At 32.3% G+C, this 25148-nt stretch overlaps 4 protein-coding genes across 4 annotated transcripts; 2 read left to right on the top strand and 2 right to left on the bottom strand.

The window, feature by feature from the left end:
* Positions 1-1415: 1415 nt before the first annotated feature.
* On the bottom strand, positions 1416-2621 carry LOC124456977. Its single transcript, XM_047007277.1, is given in 3 exon segments — positions 1416-1431; positions 1470-1963; positions 1965-2621. Coding segments are annotated over 3 exon segments (963 nt in total). The 5' UTR covers positions 2418-2621.
* Positions 2622-5898: 3277 nt separating this feature from the next.
* On the bottom strand, positions 5899-7119 carry LOC124456976 (putative nuclease HARBI1). Its single transcript, XM_047007276.1, has one exon. The coding sequence runs from the start codon at positions 7117-7119 to the stop codon at positions 5899-5901; it is 1221 nt and encodes a 406-aa protein (XP_046863232.1).
* A 2988-nt stretch (positions 7120-10107) lies between these two features.
* LOC124456975 lies at positions 10108-12046 on the top strand. Its single transcript, XM_047007275.1, has 2 exons — positions 10108-11931; positions 12017-12046. The coding sequence occupies exons 1-2, from the start codon at positions 10108-10110 to the stop codon at positions 12044-12046; spliced, it is 1854 nt and encodes a 617-aa protein (XP_046863231.1).
* Positions 12047-14141: 2095 nt separating this feature from the next.
* Positions 14142-15576, top strand: LOC124456974. Its single transcript, XM_047007274.1, has 4 exons — positions 14142-14462; positions 14553-14730; positions 14852-14958; positions 15131-15576. The coding sequence occupies exons 1-4, from the start codon at positions 14142-14144 to the stop codon at positions 15422-15424; spliced, it is 900 nt and encodes a 299-aa protein (XP_046863230.1). The 3' UTR covers positions 15425-15576.
* The last annotated feature ends 9572 nt before the right edge of the window (positions 15577-25148 follow it).

Genomic DNA, 25148 nt, shown 5'->3' with positions numbered 1-25148 from the left:
TTTCAACATAAAATAATGATAATCATATGTAAGCTGTAGAGTGTTTAATCACTTGACTTACTGTATCACTAAGCCATCCAGGTGCCACAGTTTTATTTTCAATTAGTGTGGCAGCATATTTAGTCATCTCATTTGGTGGAATGAGGGTCCATAAATCCTGAAGAGTAACTTTGTTTGGTCCAAATTCTAGCATTTGATCACCTAACTTAATTCCATTTAGAGAGGCATTCAGTAAGCGATCCAGTGGATTTGCCTTGTGCTCAGCTGAGACGTCAATACTACAGTTGCCATTTAGGAAAAGAAAAATGGAGGTAATGGTATAGTCCTCACTCATATTAAATAATTACTACATAGTAAATATAAATACTACACTGAAATGTTACTACCCCCCTCTCATCATTGCACAAATATTTTTGGAAAATTTTTCTCCATTCAATATTTCTCTATTGCTATATGTTTGTACCTGCTTGAATTTCTTTTTTCATTCTCCTGGTTTTGCACATTAGTGGCCACCTATGAAAATAAAAAGAGTACTTTCAGAAAATACTCGTGACGAGATGTAATCTAAAGAATTACGAACAACTTTTTCAAACGTTGTTTTCGAGTATGGCAAAAATGAGTGCGATTTAGAAGACAAAAACCCACAATTTTGGTGATGCCCTTCGTATCGTATATCTAATGGCTGGTGAAAATTACTTTTGAAACAATACTTTAATAAGATATTGGAAAGTAAGATAAGTGCTTTTGTCTTTTTACTCTTTTCGGACGGATAAGAAATTTTTTAAACATAAAAGTAATAATTTGAGAGAAGCTTTTTTAAGAAAAGACAAGAAAGCAATTCAATAACTTGTCTTACTTGTGCCATTTCATCGCCCACATTAGTAAGATCTATTGTAAATGGTGTAGATTTTTTTGTCTTGCGTCGTCTGGGAGGTAGGGCCTTATGAAAGATTTGATGGTATTTTGTCTCGGCAACCTTTAATTTTTTTTCACAGGACTCAATCGAAGGGGCAAACCATTTTCTGTGGGAAAATTTTGTTCAACAAACTGTTTCAAGCTTTCAGCTTTTTGCACTGCTTCTTGTAGAGTGGTCTCGTTGTCGATCAGGAAGGTCATACTGTGTATTTGGCCCAGTTGTTCTTGCAAGATCTTTCTGAGCCTTTTGGAACTTTTGTTTGAAGTAGTTTCAAACTTAACTGTTTCTTCGTGGGGTATGTCGTGGATATATTTTTTGTTATCAGAAGACAACGATTCTTGCAAAACAACGTCTCTTTTTGATGGTGCTCCATGATGACGTATTGGCTTCCTCTAGTTCTTCTGGCGTAGTATCTTGTGGCAATCCAAGAGGTTCATTGTCGAGAGTGATGAAAACGCTATTTCGGTCGTCTTCTGGAGGACTTTCGAAATCCCACTCGTCATAGAAAGAAAAAACTGCGAAGAAATGTTTGCAAGGGAAATGGGTAGTGTGCCATATGTTGCATGTACAACTTGGTTCTCGGAAGTCTATGAAATGTTTCTTTCCAACATTGCTCTCGCTCTTGACATTGAACGTGCCCTTCTTTAAATTAACCAGAGTTATGTCGTCCTGTTTGTAAATGGCTGAAGCGTATCGATTTTTAAGGCAGCATTTCAAAAAGTGCAGAGGTCTGTTGTGCAAGTATTCTGGGATTGATGGGTTGTATTTGCAGTTGGCGCTGCTCAGTCGCAGGTTTGCATCCAAATAGTGCTGAAGAACATCGGGAATTAAAGATTCAACCAACATCACCGCAATACCATACAAAGATTTGTCAATACTTTGGGGTAAGTATTCGTATTTAAAGACTCTGTTTTGAGCCTCAACGCCATTGTTAGTATTAACAATGTTGGTGACTGGCTGTTTTCGAAAAGCGTGTGCCCATCTCACAGCGCAAGAAAACCACGTACGGTCAACATATTCTCTCATCTTGTTGCATTCTTTGCATTCTATACACTTTGGATTCGCGAAAATCTTTTACTGCCTTGTCGTACTCCTGTTTGGTACTGACATTAGCAATCTTCTTCATTTGCAAAAGGAAGTGTTGTTGCTGTTCATATGACAATCCATTCTTGCTTGCTGAAGCCCACCGTTTTAGCGCTTGCAACCTGTGAAAGTCGCAAACATAAACCTGTACATCGGGAAAACTTTTTTCTATCGCGCCTATTTCTGCTAATGAGTAATCCACCATAAAATATTTTGGGTTCCATACTGGATTCCATCCTTTTATAATAGCCAGAGCCTCTTCTATGGCTTCTTCGGTCTCCGTCTGCCATATAAATTCAGCCACAACTTTGTAGCCAACGTTTGAATGAACGCACACAAAGAAAAGCGGTATTGCGTACTTTGTTGTTTTGTACGTGGCGTCCATGAGACACAATTGCCCGCTATAACGAATCAGCATTTGTTGTTGCCAATGCTCTTGATGCACAAACAAAAACTTTTTATCCTCCTTTGGAGGAATATCGTTTCTGGAAGCGTTATCTCTTGTGCGGTAGAAAAACTTGCTGCTTGGAGAATTCTGTTTCCAGGTTTCTACCTTCCTGCGCAGGGACTCTTGATCGTCTTTGCAGTCCTTAAGGGACTCTAATGCTTTTGCTACATGGTTTCGAATATCCTTTTTATTTGGATAGTACCGTTTATTTGTCTTGCGCGTTGTAGCCTTTTGTCCGTCTTGTGGAAATAAAGTCTCTTCAACGTATTGATCAAGACACCTTTTGACTTCTGAGATTTTGATTACATTGCGTTTTACCAAACTATAAACTTTCGTGACCAGTCGGTAATCCATTCGCTGCCCAACTGTTGCCGTGGCACCAATGGCGTGACTTGAATGAGCACTACTAACAGGTATTTTTTAGGTAAAAACGACTGCTGGCTTGAAGCTGTGAGGAGGAATCGTTATACATTTTTTCCTTAATCTCTCTAAATACTCTCCGTTTTGCCATAACCAAGCTGTTTTCTGATGTAAATTGTTCCCGATCGATGTAGTAGTCGAGAAATACTCTGACTTGTCTTATTTGCACTTGTGCTGGGCAATCCAGCTTTCTACTGTTCTGTAATCGAATCCGTCCCTTTTCTTCATAATCATGGTCACTTTCTACGTCGTGTCTGTGAGTGCCTATGCTGTCCTGAGAAGTTTGTTAAAATAAAACAGTGTGGTGTCAAGACAAATTGTGCACAAATAAATCTTAAATATCATAACGAAAAATACATACTGTCGCCCTCCCATTTAAACAATGTCTTGTTTCGTTGCTCACAATCAAAAACGGATTTCCAAAAAACTCAATTGGAATATTTGCCTTCTTGCTTTCAAGCACAGGCGGTGCTAGAAGAAATAAATGATATGTTTTTTCAGCATTTTGTTTGTCTTCAAGTAAAACATTCTTATTATGTTAAGCTATGCAGATGTGTTAGATAATAAAATGTATTTAAAAGAGATAGCAAAATAATTGGCGAGTCATTGAACGGTTTTTTCCTAATGAGTTTTTTGCTAATATAGATAGAAATGACTGTTAGATTCGATTCTTCTAACTCCATAATGGAATGTCTTTGCGACTATAAAATGTTAATTGGTCATGCAATATTAAAGATGGGGAATGTAGAAGGCTTGGCTGCCCAATTCATGCGTCGGTTGAAAATTTCTTGGTGTTTTCTCGCTTTAGTTTGGAGTAAGATGCGTGATGCGGTTGAGTTGATTACCTGTGACTGAAAAACGTTTATTGCCCCTTGTTTTTGAGTGGTTGTCAGCCTTCACAAACGAGATAGAATCAATTACCTAAATTCAACAACCTCTTTCACTTAAGGTTTACGTATTACGGCCTTTGAAAGTTAACTGTTCAACAATTACAAAAACCTTTTCAAGCCGACAATTTGAAGAAATAAATTATAAAACATACTTCAAAAAACATGATCTTGTAAACTTAGCTATATTAGCTTTATAATGACTTTGAAATAATGTCAAAATATTGCTTTTAGATTTTGTTTCTTGCTATTATAACTGAAAGTTTGAGTTTACATGATGATGTTTTTCGGAATATGTTACAAATTGTTTGCAGTATGGTGCAACAATTGAAAACAAACTACGAGACCTGAAACTGTTGAAGAAAATCTTCCATTTGCTCCACCGTTCCATCAATGTATCCTGTGCAGTAATTTTCCAGAATTTGCACACTTGCGAGTTTTTCTCTAAGGAAGTTTACTTGTTTATTTGAGCATTCTGCAGATTCACGCTGAAGAATTGTCTGCGCCATATACTGAGTATGAAACACGAAATTTGTTCATTAATATATTTTAGTACGTTGAAATGTTTAATAATGAGCCAGAGCAAACACTCGAACGCTTATACGTCTTTATATGAATTTCATTCCACGAGCCAGTAATGTGCCCACTATTTTTTTCACTTTTGATGAGAGTTTCTTATATTTTTTCTTAACTAGGTGGAGTTAAGGCGAGACGTATAAAGCACTTGAAAAACGCAAGTACCTATACGTAAGAATGAAAAGTGCGCGAATATTGAACATATTAATTAAGGATAGGCTATCTAGGTGCAATTAAGCCTGGTTCACATATGCCTGCGGTGTGCCTGCGAAATGACCGCCGACAAGACCTGCGCTTATTTATTGTATATGTGAACAATCGCTCGCCGGTAACGCAGGTTATCTGTGTCAACATCGGCGGCCTGCCGGGAAAGTTGACTAGAGTTCAACTTTCCCGGCAAGTTTGCGATATGTCTGCGGTATACGGCGGCAATTACATATATGTGAATGGTCCGCCGGTATGCCTGAACGATTTGTCGAATCCCACAATGCATCGGTCTGATGTGGATAACATGGCGGACGAAATAGCAAAACGCACAATACAAAGCACCGAAATGGACGAAAATAACAATTCAGACACCAATGAAGTTATTGAAACAGTCAACAACAAAGCACTTATGGATACCATACGTATATATCGTGCTATATACGATAAATCGTGTCCAGATTACAAAAATCAAAGGATAAAACAAAACGCTTGGCAAGCTGTGGCAGAAGCTTTGGAATTGGACGTTGCAAGTGTGCAAAAAAGATACAACACAATACGAACAAATTTCTCCAAGTACATAAAGAATATTAAGGGAAAATCAGGCAGTGGTGGGGCAGATATTGAAATCAGGCCTGATTTAGAACATCTGCGATGGTTAATTACACATATTCGACATCGACAGACAACAAGTAATTTTTCAACTTCCACGAACTATCCTCTTGGGCAAACTTCCCATGCATCAATAGAACTAACTGATGAGGGAAACGAATCTAGTAAGGTTAGCACGGTGTTTGTAGACGATGATTCGGACGATATATCAGCCACTTTTTCTGATCAAACCTCATCCAATGGAGGACAAGACTTGGATGGAGATATTGGTAGTGGTAATAATGATGCTATACAGATGGTCAAAGATAGTAAAACGCTTGGCAAAAGAAAGATATGCTCATTAGAAGAAGAAAAATATTGCAGGCCATGGGCAAAGAATAAAAAAGTTAACACAGCACTTGGGTTTGAAAAGGAAGTCATGAAGACCATGCATGGCATCAATTCCGCCATATTGCAACTTTCTTCTTCAGATGCTGACATGGGAAACATTGCCAAAAATGATGAAGATACATTGTTTTGCTTGAGCTTGGTTTCCAAATTCAAACGCATCCCAACTTCACACAAGTCTTTGCTCCAGCTAAATATTTTGAAAGTGATGAACGAAATGGAAATGGAATGTAATGCCCAACAACAGGCCACACAAAAAAATCCATACTTCTTCTCACCCCCTAACCCATGGATGCAGCACCATAATTTAAGTCAGCAAAGGATGAACTTCAATAACAATCTTGACCAAGGAGATTGTTAGTTTCTTAAAAGAAGTTAAGAACTTTAAATAGATGAATTATTATTGCTTGTTTACAAATTCCTCCCTTTACATTAGGGTTTTCAGGATTACATATAGACCCAAATATTGTATTTTGCAAATTTATATTTAGCTGATAAACATTTCGGCATCTTTTTCCACAGTATCTAACATAATCTAGCTGCCAGGGCAAGGCTCCATTGTTGCTGTTAAAATATTCACAATAATGCTCTCTCACAGACTTTGCAGTAAATGAATAAGAATTGCTCCCAACTCGTCGAACTGCTTGCAAAGTGCTCTCATCCCCTTGCGTGATGTGTCTCCATTCCCCATTAATAATATTCCCAGATCCATCTTCAGCATCAACAAAACCTTTTGGAATATAATATGCGTTTTGAGTTAATGACAAATAATTATGCAAGCATACAGTTGCTTGAACAATAAGATCTACAGTTGTAATTGCAGCTCGAATTGGTCGTCTATAAATTCTCCTCCTAGCTGCCAGTATTCCAAAGGTGTTTTCAATGGTTCGTCTGCATCTAGACAATCGATAATTAAATATAGCTTGTTCTTGAGTAAGACCTTTTCCAGGAAATGGTTTCATCAACCAGGTTTTCAACGGAAAAATGTCATCTCCAGTGATAACATAAGGCAACATATATTCACTAACCATAGACGGTCCTGGTATGCCAAGTTGCCCATTTTCTATTTTTTTATTTATCTCAGTTTGTGAAAATATAGCTGCATCATTGTCACGCCCGTAGCTTCCAATGTCCACAAATAAAAACCTATACTTTGCATCACAAATCGCCATGATCACAGTACTGTGATAATTTTTATAGTTGTAAAAGAGAGATCCAGCATTTTCGGGACAGTCGATGTTTACATGCTTTCCATCGATAGCTCCAATACAATGAGGGAACCCCCATTCCTGAAGAAACTCTTCTGCAACACCATGCCATTCCCTTTCTGACTTGGGAAGCTTCAAGTACTCATCTCGTAATGCTTTCCAAATTGCATCACAAACTTCTCTTATGATCATACACACTGTGCTTCTACCAATTCGAAAATTGAATAATTGGGATTCTTGTGAGTCACCTGTGGCAAGATATCGTAGTGTAACCACCAATCTTTGTTTAATTGAGATTGTTTCTCTACTCCGGCAACTTCGTTTCTTCATATATGGTGCAACTAAACTTAACAAATGCTCCAATCGTTCAGGACTCATCTTGTGAACCTTGAAATAAAAACGTGTTCATCTCAATTCTAGTAACAAGTTTGCACACAAACGCCTGATAACATTTTCAAATATAAAACTCATATAATCGAGCAATGCTCCTCGCATAAAATACAGCCCTATACCTGAAAAAGTATTCACGATCATGCAACTGTAATTCTTTTAATAAACAGTGAAATTGACCGTAGTTCTTGCGTTGTTGTAGCATTGGTCTCACCCAAAACCTTCTTTTCCTCTTTTGTGCTCTCATTTTTCTTCCCTGCACGTAAGTATTTACCAAAGTTAACAGTAATGAGTAATTTGAAAGAAGTAAAGAAGTCAAGCGTCGTTTATTTACCGCCATTTTTGTTTTGAAGAAAATTACCACATAAAGAAATCGCAGGCAAGTGCAGAGATACCGCAGGATACCGGCAGGCTGCCTGCGAAATCATACCCAAATCATACCGCAGGAAAAACGCAGGCACACCGCAGACATATGTGAACTAGCCTTTAAGGCGAGACCGATAAAGCACTTGAAAAACGCAAGTACATATACGTAAGAATGAAAAGTGCGCGAATATTCAGCATAATGAGTACAGGTATTGAGGATAGGCCATTTCCAATGATCTAAGTAGTAGCTTCTAGATTTAATCTCATACGTAAGTTTAACGTCACAATGCGCGTTTGAAGCAACATTTGTTATAAAAAAGACGACAGGTTTTGTGTCAGAAATGCCAATTGTGTGCTTGATTACTATACCATAAGTAAAATGTGTAAAATTTATTTTATTAGGAGAAATAGAAAAATTTCGACACATAAAAACGCCATATTTAGCGACGCATTTGTTAATAATGCGGCTGTAATCAAAATGATACATGTAAACAATCTACGAAGGCTTTTAACAATATTTCTCAATCATCAATGTACATCTGTTGTCAATATATTGTCAGTGTTAAGGTATTTAAAGCATTTAGAAACTATAAACGTTCCAATCTGATATATTTCTGGCATTTTGCTCGTATTGATTGTAAGTTATAATGTTGTGAAATATTAACTATTCAATTTTATGACTGATGCACTCGCATCAGTTGCACCAGCCTGGATCCCCCCTGGCAAAAGGTGAGATATGTGGAAAATTATTTGTGTTAAAAACTATCGATGATGAGCAAGTCAATGTTGCGAAGAAAATGTCTCAACATTTACAGTGCAGGAATGCACGAGGTTTGTTTCTTCCTTATTTACATTCATGTACCTTGCTATTTCTTGTTGCATAGTAACAAAAAACTTAAGTGTAAAAAGTTGCTAATGAGGAAGTGATTTAAGATAAACAATTTTTTTGACAAACCCAAATCATTGTTAAATTGTGTGCACCATGTGCATTCATTAAAATTTGCAGAATAATGATATGCTGGTTTAATTTTTCTTCTTTAGAGTGATAGCTTACCTGTAACACCAATTCAGGCTGGTGCACTTCTGTTTCTGATCATTTTAGTAATAATACATTTTCTCATGGTTACATAAAATAATACATATAGTCATGATTACATATAATAATACATATAGTCATGGTTACATGATCCACAATGGTTCTGTATTGGGGGTGGAGGGTCCTCTAGTTTAGATTAGGCTTTGATAACTTGTTGCTATACATATTATGTCAGACATTTGTTGAAATGTTCTTACCTCTTTATTAATATTACGAGATTTCTATTGTTGGTTTTATTTGTATTTTTTTGTAGTGATAATAGTAACAGCATCACCATAAGTCCTGCTCCTTCACACCCCTCTCCTAAGCTCATTCCTATTTAAACTTGCTATGAACCTTCATTAATAGTTCATTTGTAATTTTTAGTGTCCAAATGCTCTTAATGCAAATACCAGTACCCCAAAAGTATGCAAGTTTATTTTCATTTGTTCAATAAATGGAAATTGAAGTACTTCTAAAAATCTAATTTGCAATTTAGTAATATTTTACTCGTTTAAAAATTGGTTACAGAACTACAAAATTCCAAATCGTGTAAGTACAATACATTAACAGCAGCTCATTTATTACACAGAATAGTAAGAATATTATGCTTAAGTGGGTGGTTAAAGTTAAAGGCTTACAAAAGTTATTAAGGTTTAAGTCCTTTTAGAGGTGAGCTGATGAATGATCAGCTTTTGTTTTAGAGTTGGTATCTCAACAGCCATTTCTTTAGCCATTTTACAAATTTCAAAACCACAATTGTATTTCTAAATTTCTGACATTAACTTGCCCCTAAACTAGCCTCTAACCATTTTTTGGGAGGGATGAAGACAGGTCAACAAGTTTTTTGTGATTTAGTATTCTTATGCTGTTGAAGCTGGGCTGAAAACAGAGTATTTACCCCCAAATCTGATTAACGAGCTCATCAGAGATGTCTGCACAAGTGTGCTAAGATTTACAAACCATCCCAGCAAAACAGAACGTGTAAAGATTGCACTTATGATTGTTGAATCATATCCATTCTTGAAAGATCCACTATTGGATGTAAACTCAAAGCCATGGGTAAATAATACTTAAAAGTGTTTATAACATGACATTTTGTTCAATTATTGTTTTGTTTTGTTTCATTATACATATGTGTCAAATAATAATGAATATTGATCACATGAATGTTAGCTCCTGGTAAGCAATAGGAATTTTTTAAAGCTGACATGTGTGATGTCATTAATTGTATTTTACTGTTAGCAATAATAAGAATGTATGATTTCTCAAAAGCAATTTTGCCAGACAAGTTAAAACTTTGTACTTCAGAAAGCATTTTGGGCAGTTACGAAGTTTTAATTTGCCTCGATAAATCTCTTTTAAAGAAACCACACATTCTTTTTGCTAACAGTCATGACAAATACATTTAATGACGTCACACCTCAATTTCTTATAATCATGCCTGCTAAAATCAATAACTGGGTGACTAACTAACTAACACAAAAATCTAAATCAGGAATGTGTATTGTGTATTGGGTCATGATAAATTAGTCATGGCGTACAGACGTGTTTTTGCAGTCGTGCTTCAATTGACTTTTATCAGTGTTTTACTTGGCCAATTTACTTCAATTACACCTGAATTCGATCGCTCTACAGTCAGATTCTTCATTGGGAAGGAAATATCTGCTGCACCTACGCTCGACTGTAAGTCAAAGCCTTCGAAATGCACACCTTGCGATTTGAATTTGAAGCTACAGGCGTTGTTGCGGTTCGTCAAGCTTGGCCAATTTTGTCTGTGTATTCTTCTATCTGGCGATATTGCTGTCAATCCAGGACCTAATAACCTTCAACCTCCTGCAGGCTTCAGAGGCTTATCAGTCTGCCACTGGAACATCCAAAGACTGACTGACACCAAATTGGAAGAAATATCTCTAATGCTCACCTCGAACAACAACAATGCCACTAAACTCGACGTCTTAATTCTCACTGAGACGTTCGGATCTAGTAAAATTCCAGACAGCTATTACATGATACCCGGCTACACATTACACAGAAAAGATCGAATCGGGAAGAAAGGTGGCGGCATAATTGCGTATGTAAATGAAAAAGTTATGGCTTCACGTCGAAGAGATTTGGAACTGGATGATCTTGAAACTCTCTGGCTTCAAATTTGTCCTCATAAATCAAAGAGACCGATTTTGATATCTGGTGTTTACCGTCCACCTTCAGCCAACAAAGATTATAATGAGAGTTTGGGTAAAAATATTGAAAATGCCCATCTCCAAAACAATGAATTGATTATTCTGGGAGACTTCAATTTAGATTATATTGATTTCAACTGTTATTCAAAACATTGTCTCGCAAAGGCACTGAACAGTCTTGGATTAACGCAGATGGTAAATAGAGTAACAAGACCTGCCTCTGATGCGTGCTTAGACCATATTTATTCTAGTCATCCTGCTAGAATTAGAGAAGTAGCCATAGGTAAATCTGGACTTTCCGATCACCTGCCGGTCACTATCTTGAGGTGCTACAAAACCATGGATGCACAACGTAAACAACATTCCAAAATCAAATACAGAAATATCGACAAAATCAACAAAGAGTGCTTTCTGCGAGACTTAAGAGAAGCCCCTTGGGATATCTCCTTTGTTTTTCAAGATGCCGATAGCATTGTTGAATCTTGGTACAAAATCTTTAATGACATTCTTGATAATCACGCACCTTTAAAGTTCAAGAGTGTGAAGAAAATCAATCAGCCGAAATGGTTCACTAATGATCTATACAACGAAATAAATAAACGCGATAATCTTCTAAAAAGGGCCAGGAGAACACAAAATGAACACGACTGGTCTGCTTTTAAACTGATTAAAAACAAAGTGACGAGGAAACTAAGAAATGCGAAGGAACAGTACTTTAAATCTCAGTTCAGTAAAAATCAAAAATGTCCAAAGAAACTTTGGTCTTTAATTAAAGACCTATCTAAAGATACAAGGAATAATGACGACTCCGTTCCTATTGCTGACGAAAACAACAACCTGATAAAGGATGACCATTCAATCGCTGAACGCTTTAACCGCTTCTTCGCTGATGTATATAAACGTCTCATAAAGGCGGCTCCTGTACTTCATTATGATGCTCTTCCTGGTCCTCCAGACAAATCTAACAGTCAAATTGAGAATCTTATTCCGCAAATAACTCCTAGTGAGGTTAACGATTATCTTCTAAGTATACCTACACACAAAGCCACGGGAATTGATGGGCTTGGTGCCAGAGTTCTAAGGATTGCAGCTCCTAAAATATCATGCTCCATAGCTAAAATTATAAATCACTGTATTGAAACTTGTACATTTCCCTCACAATGGAAAATAGCAAAGGTTAAACCACTATTCAAGAATCAAGGAAACAAGCAAGATATTCAAAACTATCGTCCTATTAGTATTTTGCCTATTCTTTCTAAAGTCTTTGAAAGACACATCCTCAATGCAATGAACACCTACTTAACAGGAAACGCACTTTTATACCGCTTCCAATCAGGGTTCCGTAAAAACCACTCCATGGATACTGCTTTGTTGTTTCTTCTGGACCAAGTCCTTCTTGACCTTGATAAAAACAATGTCAGCGGCTTAGTTTTTGTGGACTATAGTAAGGCATTCGACTTGATCAATCATGACATTCTCCTAGTAAAGTTAAGATCATATGGATTTCCAGATAATGTTGTAAAGCTATTGCAGAGCTATCTACTCAATCGCAAACAGTGTGTCACTGTAAATAACTCGACTTCGTCACAACTTATGCTAACCAATGGAGTTCCTCAAGGTAGCATATTAGGACCTCTACTGTTTTTAATTTTCGTCAATGATCTTCCCGGAGCTGTTGGATCGGACTCAACTATTCATGCTTACGCGGATGACACCACATTTAAAGCCAGCGCTAATATCGATAATGCACCTTTGGAATTGGAACGACGTCTTCAAGAATACATGGATAAATTAAGTAAATGGTCTAGCAAAAATGGGATGGTCCTAAACGCTGTTAAAACCAAAGCATTACTTATCACTGGAAAGAGGCTACATTCATCATTAGTTGATGGCAATCACCTGTCAGTGACCCTTGATGGGGCCGAAATAGAACAAGTAACCTCTTATAAATTGCTTGGTGTAACACTCGATCAAGATCTTACATTTAGTGACCACATTTCTAGCCTAAAGGCCAAGCTTTCTCAGCGTATTGGTTTATTAAAAAAGATAAAGAGATACCTTCCAATAAAAGAAAGACTTTTATACTATAACGCCTTGATTAAACCCGTCCTTATGTACGGGAGCATGGTTTGGAATACCTGCGACGTTAAAGAACTCCACTGTCTCCTAAGGTTACAAAAAAGGGCTGCCCGAGTAATTCTTGGAGTAGACCCTTATTCTAGAAGTGTTGTAAACTTTAGTAAACTAGGCTGGTTGCCTTTTTTTGACGAAATAAAACTAAACAAATGTGCCATGATCTTTAAGAGCCTCAAATGCGATGTTCCCATTTATATCAAAGATTTGTTCAAGACGAACAGTTCTGTTCACAATAGGTCCACGAGACATGGCAATTTAAATTTAGTGTGTCCCAAATACCTAAGAAATAACGATGGTGGCAAGGCATTCAGTGTTAACGCAGTTAAGTTATGGAACAGCCTTCCCCATGACATCAAAAAAATGCCTAGTATAAATCTATTCAAAACAGCTGTGAAAAAGCATTTTATAAGCTCATATAAAAACCTGGACAACTTTGAAACAATATTAAGCAATAGTACACTACCTAATTTTAATTTTAATTTTTTATAAATTAATTTTATCTTTCTGAATATTTTTAATATGTCCAGCTATTTTTATCATAGAATTTTGTAATTATTTATATATATTTATTCATTGTCAGTTTTTTTGTAATCCTGTATAATCTAGTTAGAGGGCCACAGGTTTGTCAGCTTTTCAGCTGTTACGTGTCCCCCTCTTCAAATAAAGTCCTTATTATTATTATTATTATTATTCACAATTTTTTTGGCTGGGGTGTGTGTTTGCGAATAGCATGGGTGTGGTTTAGGTTACTACTTGTCTAGAGGGGATGTGATTTCTGTGAGTACGTATTTGTTGCCAAAGGATGTCAGACTTTTTTGTTAAATTCTGTTACATATTTATTGCGTTCGTAGATTTTACCAATTATAGTGGCATCCTCCATTTATCTCTAAGCACAATTGCTTTTGATTTGACTGAACTCCAGATTTTTTGCGATTAAATTACTTACAACAATTACAACGCGCGTTCTCATACACTTATATTTGATATGAACCTTCAACGCCGATAGAATTACTACAATTATATACAAATATATGTTAACTAGGCTTTAGTATTTTGAAGAGAAGTGGACACATCTTCCCATCCCACCCCCTAATCCAAACTATGTGATGCAAATTTACATTGTCACATTGCTATTTGCGTTTTTGTTGTAATGGGCTGCTTGCGTCTCTATTTTGTAAATGATAAAAAATAAATTTACTTGTCTTTTACTACTTTTAAATGAAAGCTTTCTTTTATAGGCATGTATTGAGATGAAAATCTATAACCGATTCAAAAAATTGCAAAGAAAGAGATATAACGCGCCTATTACCAATGTCTCGCAAACTAAAGGCAAAACAACAAAGAAAAGGAACAGTCACTGTTGGACGAACGTTCCCGAGCCGTGCGAAAGTGAAGATCTTACAGCAGTGGTATCAAAAATAAAAAAGGAGTGGCAGTCAGCTAAAAAGGATCATGAAAAAATTCAGGAGTTGATGGCTGCATGCTATGGTTCAAAGAGATCACTTGTCTCGGAAGACAGAAGAATAGTGGAAGTTGTTGAAATGTTCCCTCCTTTAAAAAATCTGCTATACGTTAGTAGCTAGTAGTATTTTCATCCCATAAAATGCGTACATAAGTTTAGCAAAGCTTATAGGAAACTGCTGTATATTGTATTACTACAGATCAAGGCTGAATTTGCAAAAGTTATAGGGAATAAAGACGTAGCTACACAGGTAAAGGAAAACTTCAACAAAGTCTGGCGTCACAGGCTATTGGCATATGCAGAGAAAAACGGTGGTAAACATTCAGAAGACTTGAAAAGAATGCACAATGCTATTGACAGTGGTATCCTTGAAGAAGGTATTTCAGCTGATAATGAACTTCATACACATCAGAATTTCTCTTGAAGGAAATAAAACTAAGAAGGATCAGCAGTTGTTTCTCGATCAACTTTTGTGTAGCAGTGTGTGCTATTTTTTAGGCGAATGTGCTGGTAGAGCAGCTATCAAAATCGCTCAAATTGTCTTCAAGCAGCCAAACAGCAGGAGGACGCCTCATGTTAAAGAAGCTGTTATCAAAGTTGTTAAGGTAAAACTGGCACTATATCTTTACTATAAAATGAGTATTACCATACTACTTCATTTTTGTTTCTCACATAACAAATAGTGACTTGTGAACCCTAATGAAAGTAGACACTTAAGACTTCTTTTGTGCAGTCTCAAGCTAGTTGTCTAAATTTTCTGCTGTCTTTTTATCGTAGAATGGCGCTTTCCTTGATGAAAAAATAAGAACACAAATTCAACCTTGTATTTTGGTAGTGGATGACCTTTATCAAAGTGACACTATATATGTGGTAGCAGAAGGAATATTTTTGTGCCATGTAACGACCAAAAAGATTGGCGATGCTCTGGTTGCTTTGTTGGCCACGTACTATATGTACAATATAAAATACATTGAAGGCATGAATGTCTATAGCTTTCTTGACATGGCATTATTGGGAATTATCCCAGAGAAGTGTCCATCTTCTGTGAAAAGTTTAGTTGGAGTGTTATAAAATGTGTTCAACTAATCATGAATGCATATGGCTATATAGATTATGTTTTATTTCAATTCTTTCTTGTGAAGTTTAATTTGAGTGAGATAAAAATATGTGCATGTAAAGTAATTTAATGAAGGTGTTAAGCACTTATGTGCTTACGTATATTATACGAGTCTTGTTTATTGTAAGCTTTAAGTAATTTCATTTCTTTCCAGGGCAAGGGGCTGCTTTTTAGCCATTGCCGATTTGATGAGATAATGGGGCTAAATTGGCTATTCTGTCTAGAGCTGAATTTCACACAAAAGGGGCAAAATAGCTCGCTATGGGGCTAAATTGGTCCTCTTACCTGGGGCTGTTTCAGCTACGTTTTGGGGCCAAATTCGGCCCTCTAAATTATGGGGGCGTTCTGGGGTCAATATTTTGGCCCCATTTTGGGAGCTAAAATGGCCGTTTTCTTTTTACTGTGTTGAGGTCAGTGTCAGATAGTACCAGTCACAGGTATTGAACATAATTGATTAATAGATTGTGATGACAGCAAACGGATTTGTTTGAGATATTAGTATTCTCTAGAATTTACACAATTCTGTTTGAATTTAGGTATGATTCTATATGTTAAAACTTGCGATTTTTGTCATAACACAAACCACGTTGATTACTAAATACATTAAAGAGGTGAAAACAATTTTTTGTATCTGGCTTTAATACAAAACACATATTTTCGATTCTGTTGAAGTCAGTGTCAGATTGTACCAGTCACAGGTGTTTAATTGATATTTAATTGATATGATGACAGCAAATGGGTTTCGTTTGTGTTCTCGAATGTTCAAGAGTAACTAGCAAACAAAGACACAGTGTATGGAGATGTAGATACGAACGTTCAAGGTGAAACGGAAACAAAGGGTATTTTGTTGTAACGAGAGTATTTAAGAACGTGTAAATATCACAATTGCATCAAAGTTTCTCAAGCTCCGTTAAAGTTTTCTTGTTGGAAATCATTTGGAATTTTGTTTGAAATCGTTGATCACTCGCTATTTATACAAGTAAGAATTTAATGCTATTTACTTTTTATTTACGAAGTAATTTTTTAATATCACAATTGAATTAACGTTTCTCTAGTTACGCTAAAGATTGTTTGTTTGTTTCCAAAGACTCTTCCAAAGACTATTGAGGAAAAAAGTATACAGGTAAAAATTTAGTACTATTTGCCTTTTTATTTACGACGTAATTTTTTTACTATTACAATTGTATTAACGTTTCTCTAGTTACGCTGAAGCCTGTTTTTTTGTTTCCAAAGACTATTCTGAAGACTATTGAGGAAAAACATATACAGGCAAGAATTTAATACAATTTGCATTTTATTTATAAAGTATGTTTTTGTAAAATTATTTCATGGAAAAAAATTTATACATGATCACACATTATAGAAAACGATTAATGGTTCATTTGAAAGAGTATTTGTATCATACTGATGAAAATTTTTTTGGAGGATGGGAATTTATTATAAATTTTTATTGTAAAGACGTATATCAATTACCCGCAGAATTTTTAATATGGATGCAAAAAAAATTTATTATAAAAGTTAGACAATATGAAAAGAACTTTTATGATATTAAAGATCTTGATAAAGTGTTAAATATTTTTATTTGCATAACTCCAAAAATCAGGGTACAGGTTTTAAAAAAGTGTAAGAGATTTTTAAGTTAATTTTTCTTGGTAGGAAAAAATTATGATCTATTTTGAAAAAAATAGAGTTATGAACATATTTAAAGAACTCTGCGAAAGTAAATTTCAGAACTGTCAAAAGTGCAATTATTGTGTAAGGTCCAAGTTAACCTTGAAGCAAAATTAATGCTGGATTATATCTAAGCTGATTTTATTCATTTTATTCGTGGAAAGATACAAAGAAAAGATTATTTTCGAATTAAAAACAACAACTTCTATTAAAAATATTGCAAAAAGGAAATATGGCATGTACTTTATTAAATCCTGACGGATTGTTGGATAAAGTTTATACGCATTTAAAAAAAGATGGTGATGATGATATTGAAGAAGATGAAGAAGAATATGACAATGATACAATTGAATTTAATAAAAAGAAAGGTCAGAAACGAAAATTGATATCTGATAAAAAAGCCATGAAGCAAGTTAAAATAAATTAATGACACTTTTTTTTATTAGTAATTTTTTGGAAATTAAATAATGGAAAAACGTTATATCAAAAGTCATGTGCTGTTATAGACCATTATGGATATATTTTTTGTCGTGTTGGACATATTGGTGGACATAGTTGTAGTTTTTATTATAATCAATATAAACCAAGAGTTGATATTAACTCTAACAATACAATGTATATAAATAAATATGCTTTTAAAAATTAATTGTTTCATTTTTAAATGGTTTTATATTTTTTATTATTTTTATTAGTATTTTTTGCAGATAACATAGTGACAAAAATTGGTTATATTAATACTTTTTTTGTAGATTTTTCCCATTACATAACCTCCTAAGAATTAACGAGTTATTTTATAAAATTTTTTATGGCTCAATTAAATATGGATTTTTTATCTATTCAAGCATTTGGTATTTTATTGATGGAAAATCCTAGACATCCTTTGTCATACCCGTTGCATTTTGTATGCAGTTATTTATAAAAAATGAAAAAAACTCCATCGAAAATGAAAGTGTTTAAAATTAAGCCAACTGTAGAAGATTTAAAACATTCAATTTATTTTAAATCTTTTATAAATGATGAAAAATTCATAAATGTAGATTTTATTGAATTTTTATATGGAACAGTAGGGATAATACGTTGTTGGGAGAATAAAAACACTGAACATCTTTATTTGATTTCAACTTATTGGCTGCCCAAAGTTTATATGCAACATAAAAAAATATTAAATGAAAATTTTTGTTGCAGGTATTATTATTTTAATGTAAGTAAACAAACGAATAGAATTTTCGAATAGAAGTGTTTCCATTAACCAATTAATATTAGTTTACGAAAACTATTTAAAAAAAGATAATTTTCATTTGGTGATTCTTTCTAAAGATAAATTAGATACAATAATTTATGATTCAAGAGTGACTAATCATGAATCGTTTGACATAAGCGATAAAGTTTTTATGGTTAAATGATTCTCACTATGACTTAATGTTAAATCCTAAACTTTTTTCTAACTTTAAACTAGATTTATTTTGCTTTAAATGCATGAATTACTTAAAATTTGACTAGTATTTTGACTCTCATATATGTAAAAATGAAGACACATGTTTAAAATGTTATTCGAACTGTAAAATAGAAGCAATTTTTTTTATTCAATGCACAGAATGTAATATAATTCTTAAATGTGCAGATTTTTTTCAAAAACATCTGTTGAATAAATTGTTTAAAAATAAGGATAGTATAAAGGTCACCCCATGTGAAAAATTTTTTTTTGTAATATATGTAATAAAATTGTTCCAAAATTTTTCTTTGTTAATAAAGATAAGGTTGTTTTTCGTGATTGTCAAAAATTATATAGCGCTCATTGTAAAAAATATTGGGACAAACAAAATAAAATTCATATCAAACCTTTAGAGTTTAATGGAACGGAAATAAAATTTTATCTTTAAAAATAAAAGAAATTAATCTACAAATTATTGATAGTAATTCATTTTTATCCATGAAATTAGCAAAGTTTCCAGAATCACTCGAAATTGATAATATTGTAAAAGGATATTATCCATACAAATATTTTGAATTGACGTATAGGGGAAATATGATTGATAAAAAATACTATGATATTTCAGAAAGTGAAATAAATGATTTTAACACATGGTATTACAAAAAATGTGAAAAAGAATACATATTTCGAGATGCAATTTATTATTATTGTAGTAATGATGTTAATATACTAAGACTTGGATGTATAAAATTTTCAAATTTAATCTACAACATTACAAATATTTTACCTTTTTACGATACAACATGCATAACAATTGCTGGTTTAACACTAAAAATATTTAGAAGTAGTTATTTACAAGATGATAAAATTGCACAAATTCCATCATTGGGTACAAGGGTAATACCATGCAAAGTTTAGTAGCATAATGTTGGTTAAGTGAAGTTAAATCAGAATTAGATGAAATGGATTACACTTTAGAATACAAACTATCCATTAATGGAGAAAGAAAAATTTTAGATAGATTTGTCGATGATTATTGTGAAGAAAACAATACTGTATATCAATTTCACGGATGTTTTTTTCATGGATGTAATAAATGTTTTAATAGTGGTGATTATAATACATTGAAAAAAGAAAAAATGTATTTTTTAAGAATGCAAACAAAGCAGTTTTCAAAAGAATTAATTGAAAATAATTACAATGTAGTCGAAATGTGGGATTGTGAGTATTTAAAAGATAAAAATATTAGTGGTGAAATAAAGAATAGCAAAGAGGATTTTTTAATGTGTTACCGTTGCATCCACGTGATGCATTATATGGTGGTAAAACATCACTTTCATGTTTATATTACGAAGTGAAGGAAAATGAAAAGGTTAAATATATTGACTTTACGTCATTATATCCATATGTTCAAAAAAAGTATGAATATCCTCTAAATCATCCTGAAATATATTTAGAGGAAGAATGTTTAAATATTTATGTCGCTAGTGTGTTTGGGTTGATTAAATGTTGCATATTACCCCCTACTACACTTTTATTTCCTGTTTTACCCTTACGCATTGATAATAAATTGATATTTACACTGTGTTACACTTGTGCTATGAAAAAAAATCAAAAATGTATTCATAATGATGAAAAGAGAGCATTAAGGAGTACATGGACTAGTGTTGAAATAAATAAAGCTATTGAATGTGGTTATAGAATCATTCAAATAAATGAAATTTATCATTATAAAAATAAGGGTAAAATTTTTGGGAATTTGTAAATAACTTTATGAAGATGAAACAAGAAAATAGTGGCATTCCTTCAGAATGTTATAATGAGGATGAAACTGTTAATGAAGATAAACTAAATGATTTTATATTAGATTATTATGAACAAGAAGGAATTCAATTAGATAGAAGCAATATTAAGAAAAATATATGTATTCGTACCATTGTTAAAATGATTTTAAATTCATTATGGGGAAAGTTTGCACAAAGTAATAATGCAGTTACAGTATCATTTGTTAATAACTTATATGATCTACTGTATTTAGCAAACAATCATACCAATGAATTAACTTCTTTAAATATCATGTCTTCGGATATTTTAAGAACAACACATAAAAAAATGAAACATGTTCATCAATTTTACCCAATCGTAATGTTGTTATTGCTTCTTTTCTAACAAGTTATGCAAGATTAGAGGTTTTAACTATATTACATAAGTTGGACAACAAAGTTTTATATTATGATACCGATTCAATAATATAAATTAGTGCTGATGGAAATGATATTAAAACGGGTAACTACATAGGTGACCTTAATAATGAATTAAAAAATGACGAATATACTGTATCATTTTCTTCTACAGGTCCAAAAAGTTATTCTTTTAAAAAAAAATAAAAACAATGAAATTATGCATGCGAAAAGATTTTCTTTAAAGGGTGATGGGAAAAAGAAAATAACATTTGATTCAATAAATGAGTGTGTAAAAGATAATGAAAAAATAATTGAAGTAATTTATAAAAAAAAAATATCATGTGATAACGAACAAAATGTATTTTTAAATGAAGAAATGAAAAAATTCACATTCAGTTTTGATAAACGTATTATATTAGATAATTTTTTTACAATTCCATATAGATATTTTTTAGATTGAAAATATGATATACAAATCAGTTGTAAAATTTGAACATCCTTTTATGATGACTATTTGTGAACCATCACAATGTGGAAAAACACATTTTATAAAAGAATTAATAAAATTTAATGATGAAATCTTTGACCCTCCTTTCACAAAACTTTTGTATTACTATTCGTCAAGTTACCAAGAAATGTTTGACGAAATAAAATCTATTATTGATGAACAAAAAAATACAGCCCTGCAAAATTACGAATTTATCAAATGTAAATTGCACATACCTGGTAACTGACATAAAACAAAAATTAGGAAGTCAAACTTTAATAATATTGGACGATTTGATGATTAATGCAACGGATAATAAAGATAATACAAAAAAATTGGATGAAATTGCTACACGAGACTGTCATCATGAGGATTTTTCTATCATATTCACATGTCAAAATTTAAATTACGGAAATACAAAATTAAGAACAGCTAGAACAAATAGTCAATACATTATTGTATTCAATAATGTAGGAGATAATAGAAATTTAAAATTATTATTGTTTAATAAGGGTTTATCAAAAAATTTCATGGAATGTTTAATAGACGATATGAATGAGAGTGATCATGGTTATATTGTTTTCGACAATCATATAAAAAGTAAACATAATGTAAGAATTAGAAAAGATATTTTTCCAAATGAACTGACAACAATATATGATGTAAATATTTAATTTTATTTCAGAAATATACTTTTTATTAAATAAATATAATTCTTTTCGTTAAATGACTTGTATAAATAGAGAGCAATTTTTCAAATTTTGTTTAATACTTCTAAGGAAAACATCCTACTTAAAAAAAATGATTGTAACTTTTTTTGAATGTGATGAAAGTTTTGAACTGCTTTCCTAAATAATCATTTTTTCTGAAGTTATAAGCAAACCTGATTTACAAATTACCAAACTTCGCGTTTCATATAAAGACTTTGAAGAAGAAGAAAAGGAAAAAGAAAAGTCAAGGTCGTCATAGTGTTTTACAAGAACGATTATGAAAAAGTACGCTTTACTTTGGATGAAGTTGTATTCTCGATATTTATCAAAGTATTCTTGATCGAACCAAAATTCAATGATTATACAATTGATTAATTTTATGCTATGAAAGATTTTGTTGAAAAGTTTTGGAAAATATGTATTCGACATGGATATATAACCGAAGATATTGATGTAATTCATGATAAAATGACGACAATATAATTTATTTCTTAAATATATTTTTATAACTACAACATACTTCAGTAATTTTTTTCTCATTTTTACATTTTCGTGCATACACTTTTTTAATTCTTGGAAAAAAAATTTAGATAAACTTAACAATTTTTTATCATTTTCTAAAGTAGAATTATGATTAATTACATTTAAAATATTCATTTTTAAACACTTTTGTAACAAAAAAAACACCAAACACCACAAGCAGTTGTATTAATATTTTGAAGTCTTTTATAAGAAAATTTTTCAAAATTTAATTTTTTATCAGTTGCAAATTTTTTCCATCTTATATGTTTATGTTCTGGAGTTAAGCCAAAACAATCAAAAAAATATAAATTTTTCTTATTTTTCCACGCTGCTACCCAATGTTGACCTGGTTTATCACTAGTATCTGTATTCCATATCCATCCACCTTCATTAAAACTTATTTTCGGGTAATAATCGGCTGGAAAACAACTTTTTTTTATAATTTTATTATTATTCCCCGAATAAATTAAATTATCAGTTGTTAAAAACTTTTCCAACATACATTTTGAATCCATTTTTCTATATATCATATGTTTTATTTTGTCTCAATGTTTTTCGTCAAGGTAAAGCAGAAAAACGATGGGGTGTAGAAATTCCTAAATTTAAAGACGGTTCAGGAGTTAATAATGATGATATACGTGTAGATGACGATGTTGAAGCAGGAGATAGTAGTGATGAAGGAGTAGATAAAATAGGTGTTTGTGAACTTCGCCTTCTACCAGTTGTATTGCTTGCATTAGAATACATATACATCTCCTTGATTTTATTATTTTTAATATATGAAATTGGCATTCCTTTTTTTTTCAACTCGGGTAAAATAGACTAATTCATGTTCTTTGAGATTTAATGTTTTTCTATTAGAAATTAAATCATTTACTAAATCAAATTAGGTCAAATTAAATTTCTTCCCATTTATTTTTAAGTCTTTTTTGTTTATACCATGATTATTGAAAAATGTTGAAATTAATTGATGTTGTGCTTTTGAACCCCTCGTTATTATTGGTGTTTCAAAAGGAGTACCACCACCATAATTTAAAGTATCGCCATCATCCATTATATCATCTGTATCTACAACGTCCTCGTTTTTAGCTCTTCTTAAATCACTCGCTTTATTCAAAAAATGAATTAAATTTCTTTTTTTTTTATTTTATCATTTATAACATTTTTTAAAATAAAAATCAAATTTTTAAATATATTTTTATTTTTAATCAATTTTGTTCTATTTTCTACTCTAGAATTAATAAATAACTTTAAATTTTGAACAATGTCATTTTTTTCACTTTTCTTCTTTGTTTTGAATATTCAACTAATTTAACAATTGTTTTTAAAACCTCTTCATTTATAATATTTTGTTCACCATCATCATCTTCATTATAAACATCATCATCATCAAAATCATAATCATCATCAGAATCAAATTTTTCTTCATCAAAATTATTTTTAAAATCAAAATATTCGTTATTTTTTTCTTTAATTAAATTTTCTTTTTCTTTTTCAATTTCTTCCACATTTTCTTTATTATCTTCATTTTCCATATCATACTTTACATCTTCATTTACATTTTCTTTATCATCCATTATAAATAATTAGGATTTATTACTGGATCAATGTGTATAATTTGTTTTTTCAATGGAAAATTAATATCAATTACTTTAATACTTTTTCTTTTTAAATTTTTTTTCTTTCTCTTTAATTTATATAATTTTTTGTTCTTCTCATGTTGAATACACAACAATAATAAAAAAGTTAAAATCAATATTCAAAATTTATAGGAATTTTATATCCATAATTCATTTGATTTCTAAATTCTCCAAAAAATATCATTGTATATGCATGAGTTATTGCTTTTTTTAAATTAATGTCAAATCCGAAATCACCTGTATTTTGACCCGATAAAACTTTGGTGAAACTATCTTGATTAGGAGATAAATCAAATCCAATAATTCCACATTCAGACTTAAATCGGGAATAATCAAAATTCATTTTTTCATTTTTTTATTTAAAATTTTCTTTAAATTCCAATATGCTTCTTTTCGACCATAATACTTGCGTGTTACCGCACGATTAGTATGTGCACAATAATAAAGGAAATTTAATAAATTATATAAGTGACAGTTGAGTTGATATGAGCCATTAAATCTTGCTTTAGTTTGAAAAACTATAAAAACTCTTGATGATAAACCTCCTGTGAATACATCATGACAGTTGATTGCTTGGGATCCAATAGGAAGAGTTTTTGTAACAACTCTCATATTGTTTACAAAATGACTTTCTTTATTTTCTTGTATCAATTTATTATTTATGGCTTTACTCAATTGTTCGTTTGGTTTAAACATTCTAGTATCAATATTAAAATCTTTAAGATGAATATTGTAATTTTGAGGATTGTTAGCAGCTAAACCCATCAAATAATATTGTTTTTCTGCTCTTGCAAATTGAAATTTCAAATCACTAGCTGATGTAATCCATGTTGTTTTACCATATCCATTTATTAAAGTCATATCAAGTTGATCTATAATTTTGCAAGTTTTATTATTTATAAGCTTTACTCTTGCATTTTTTCCATTTAAATCAGCTTCATCATTCGCAGTCGTATTTGAAGCAATTTTATTTACTGCATCCATTTTTCCACTTTCATCCAATATATCTAGGTTCTCACTGCCTAAATCGCCA

This window comes from Xenia sp. Carnegie-2017, unplaced genomic scaffold (genome assembly GCF_021976095.1).
Source record: "Xenia sp. Carnegie-2017 unplaced genomic scaffold, XeniaSp_v1 HiC_scaffold_6, whole genome shotgun sequence".
Lineage (NCBI taxonomy): Eukaryota > Metazoa > Cnidaria > Anthozoa > Malacalcyonacea > Xeniidae > Xenia > Xenia sp. Carnegie-2017.
This window is presented reverse-complemented; position numbering and strand designations above follow the sequence as displayed.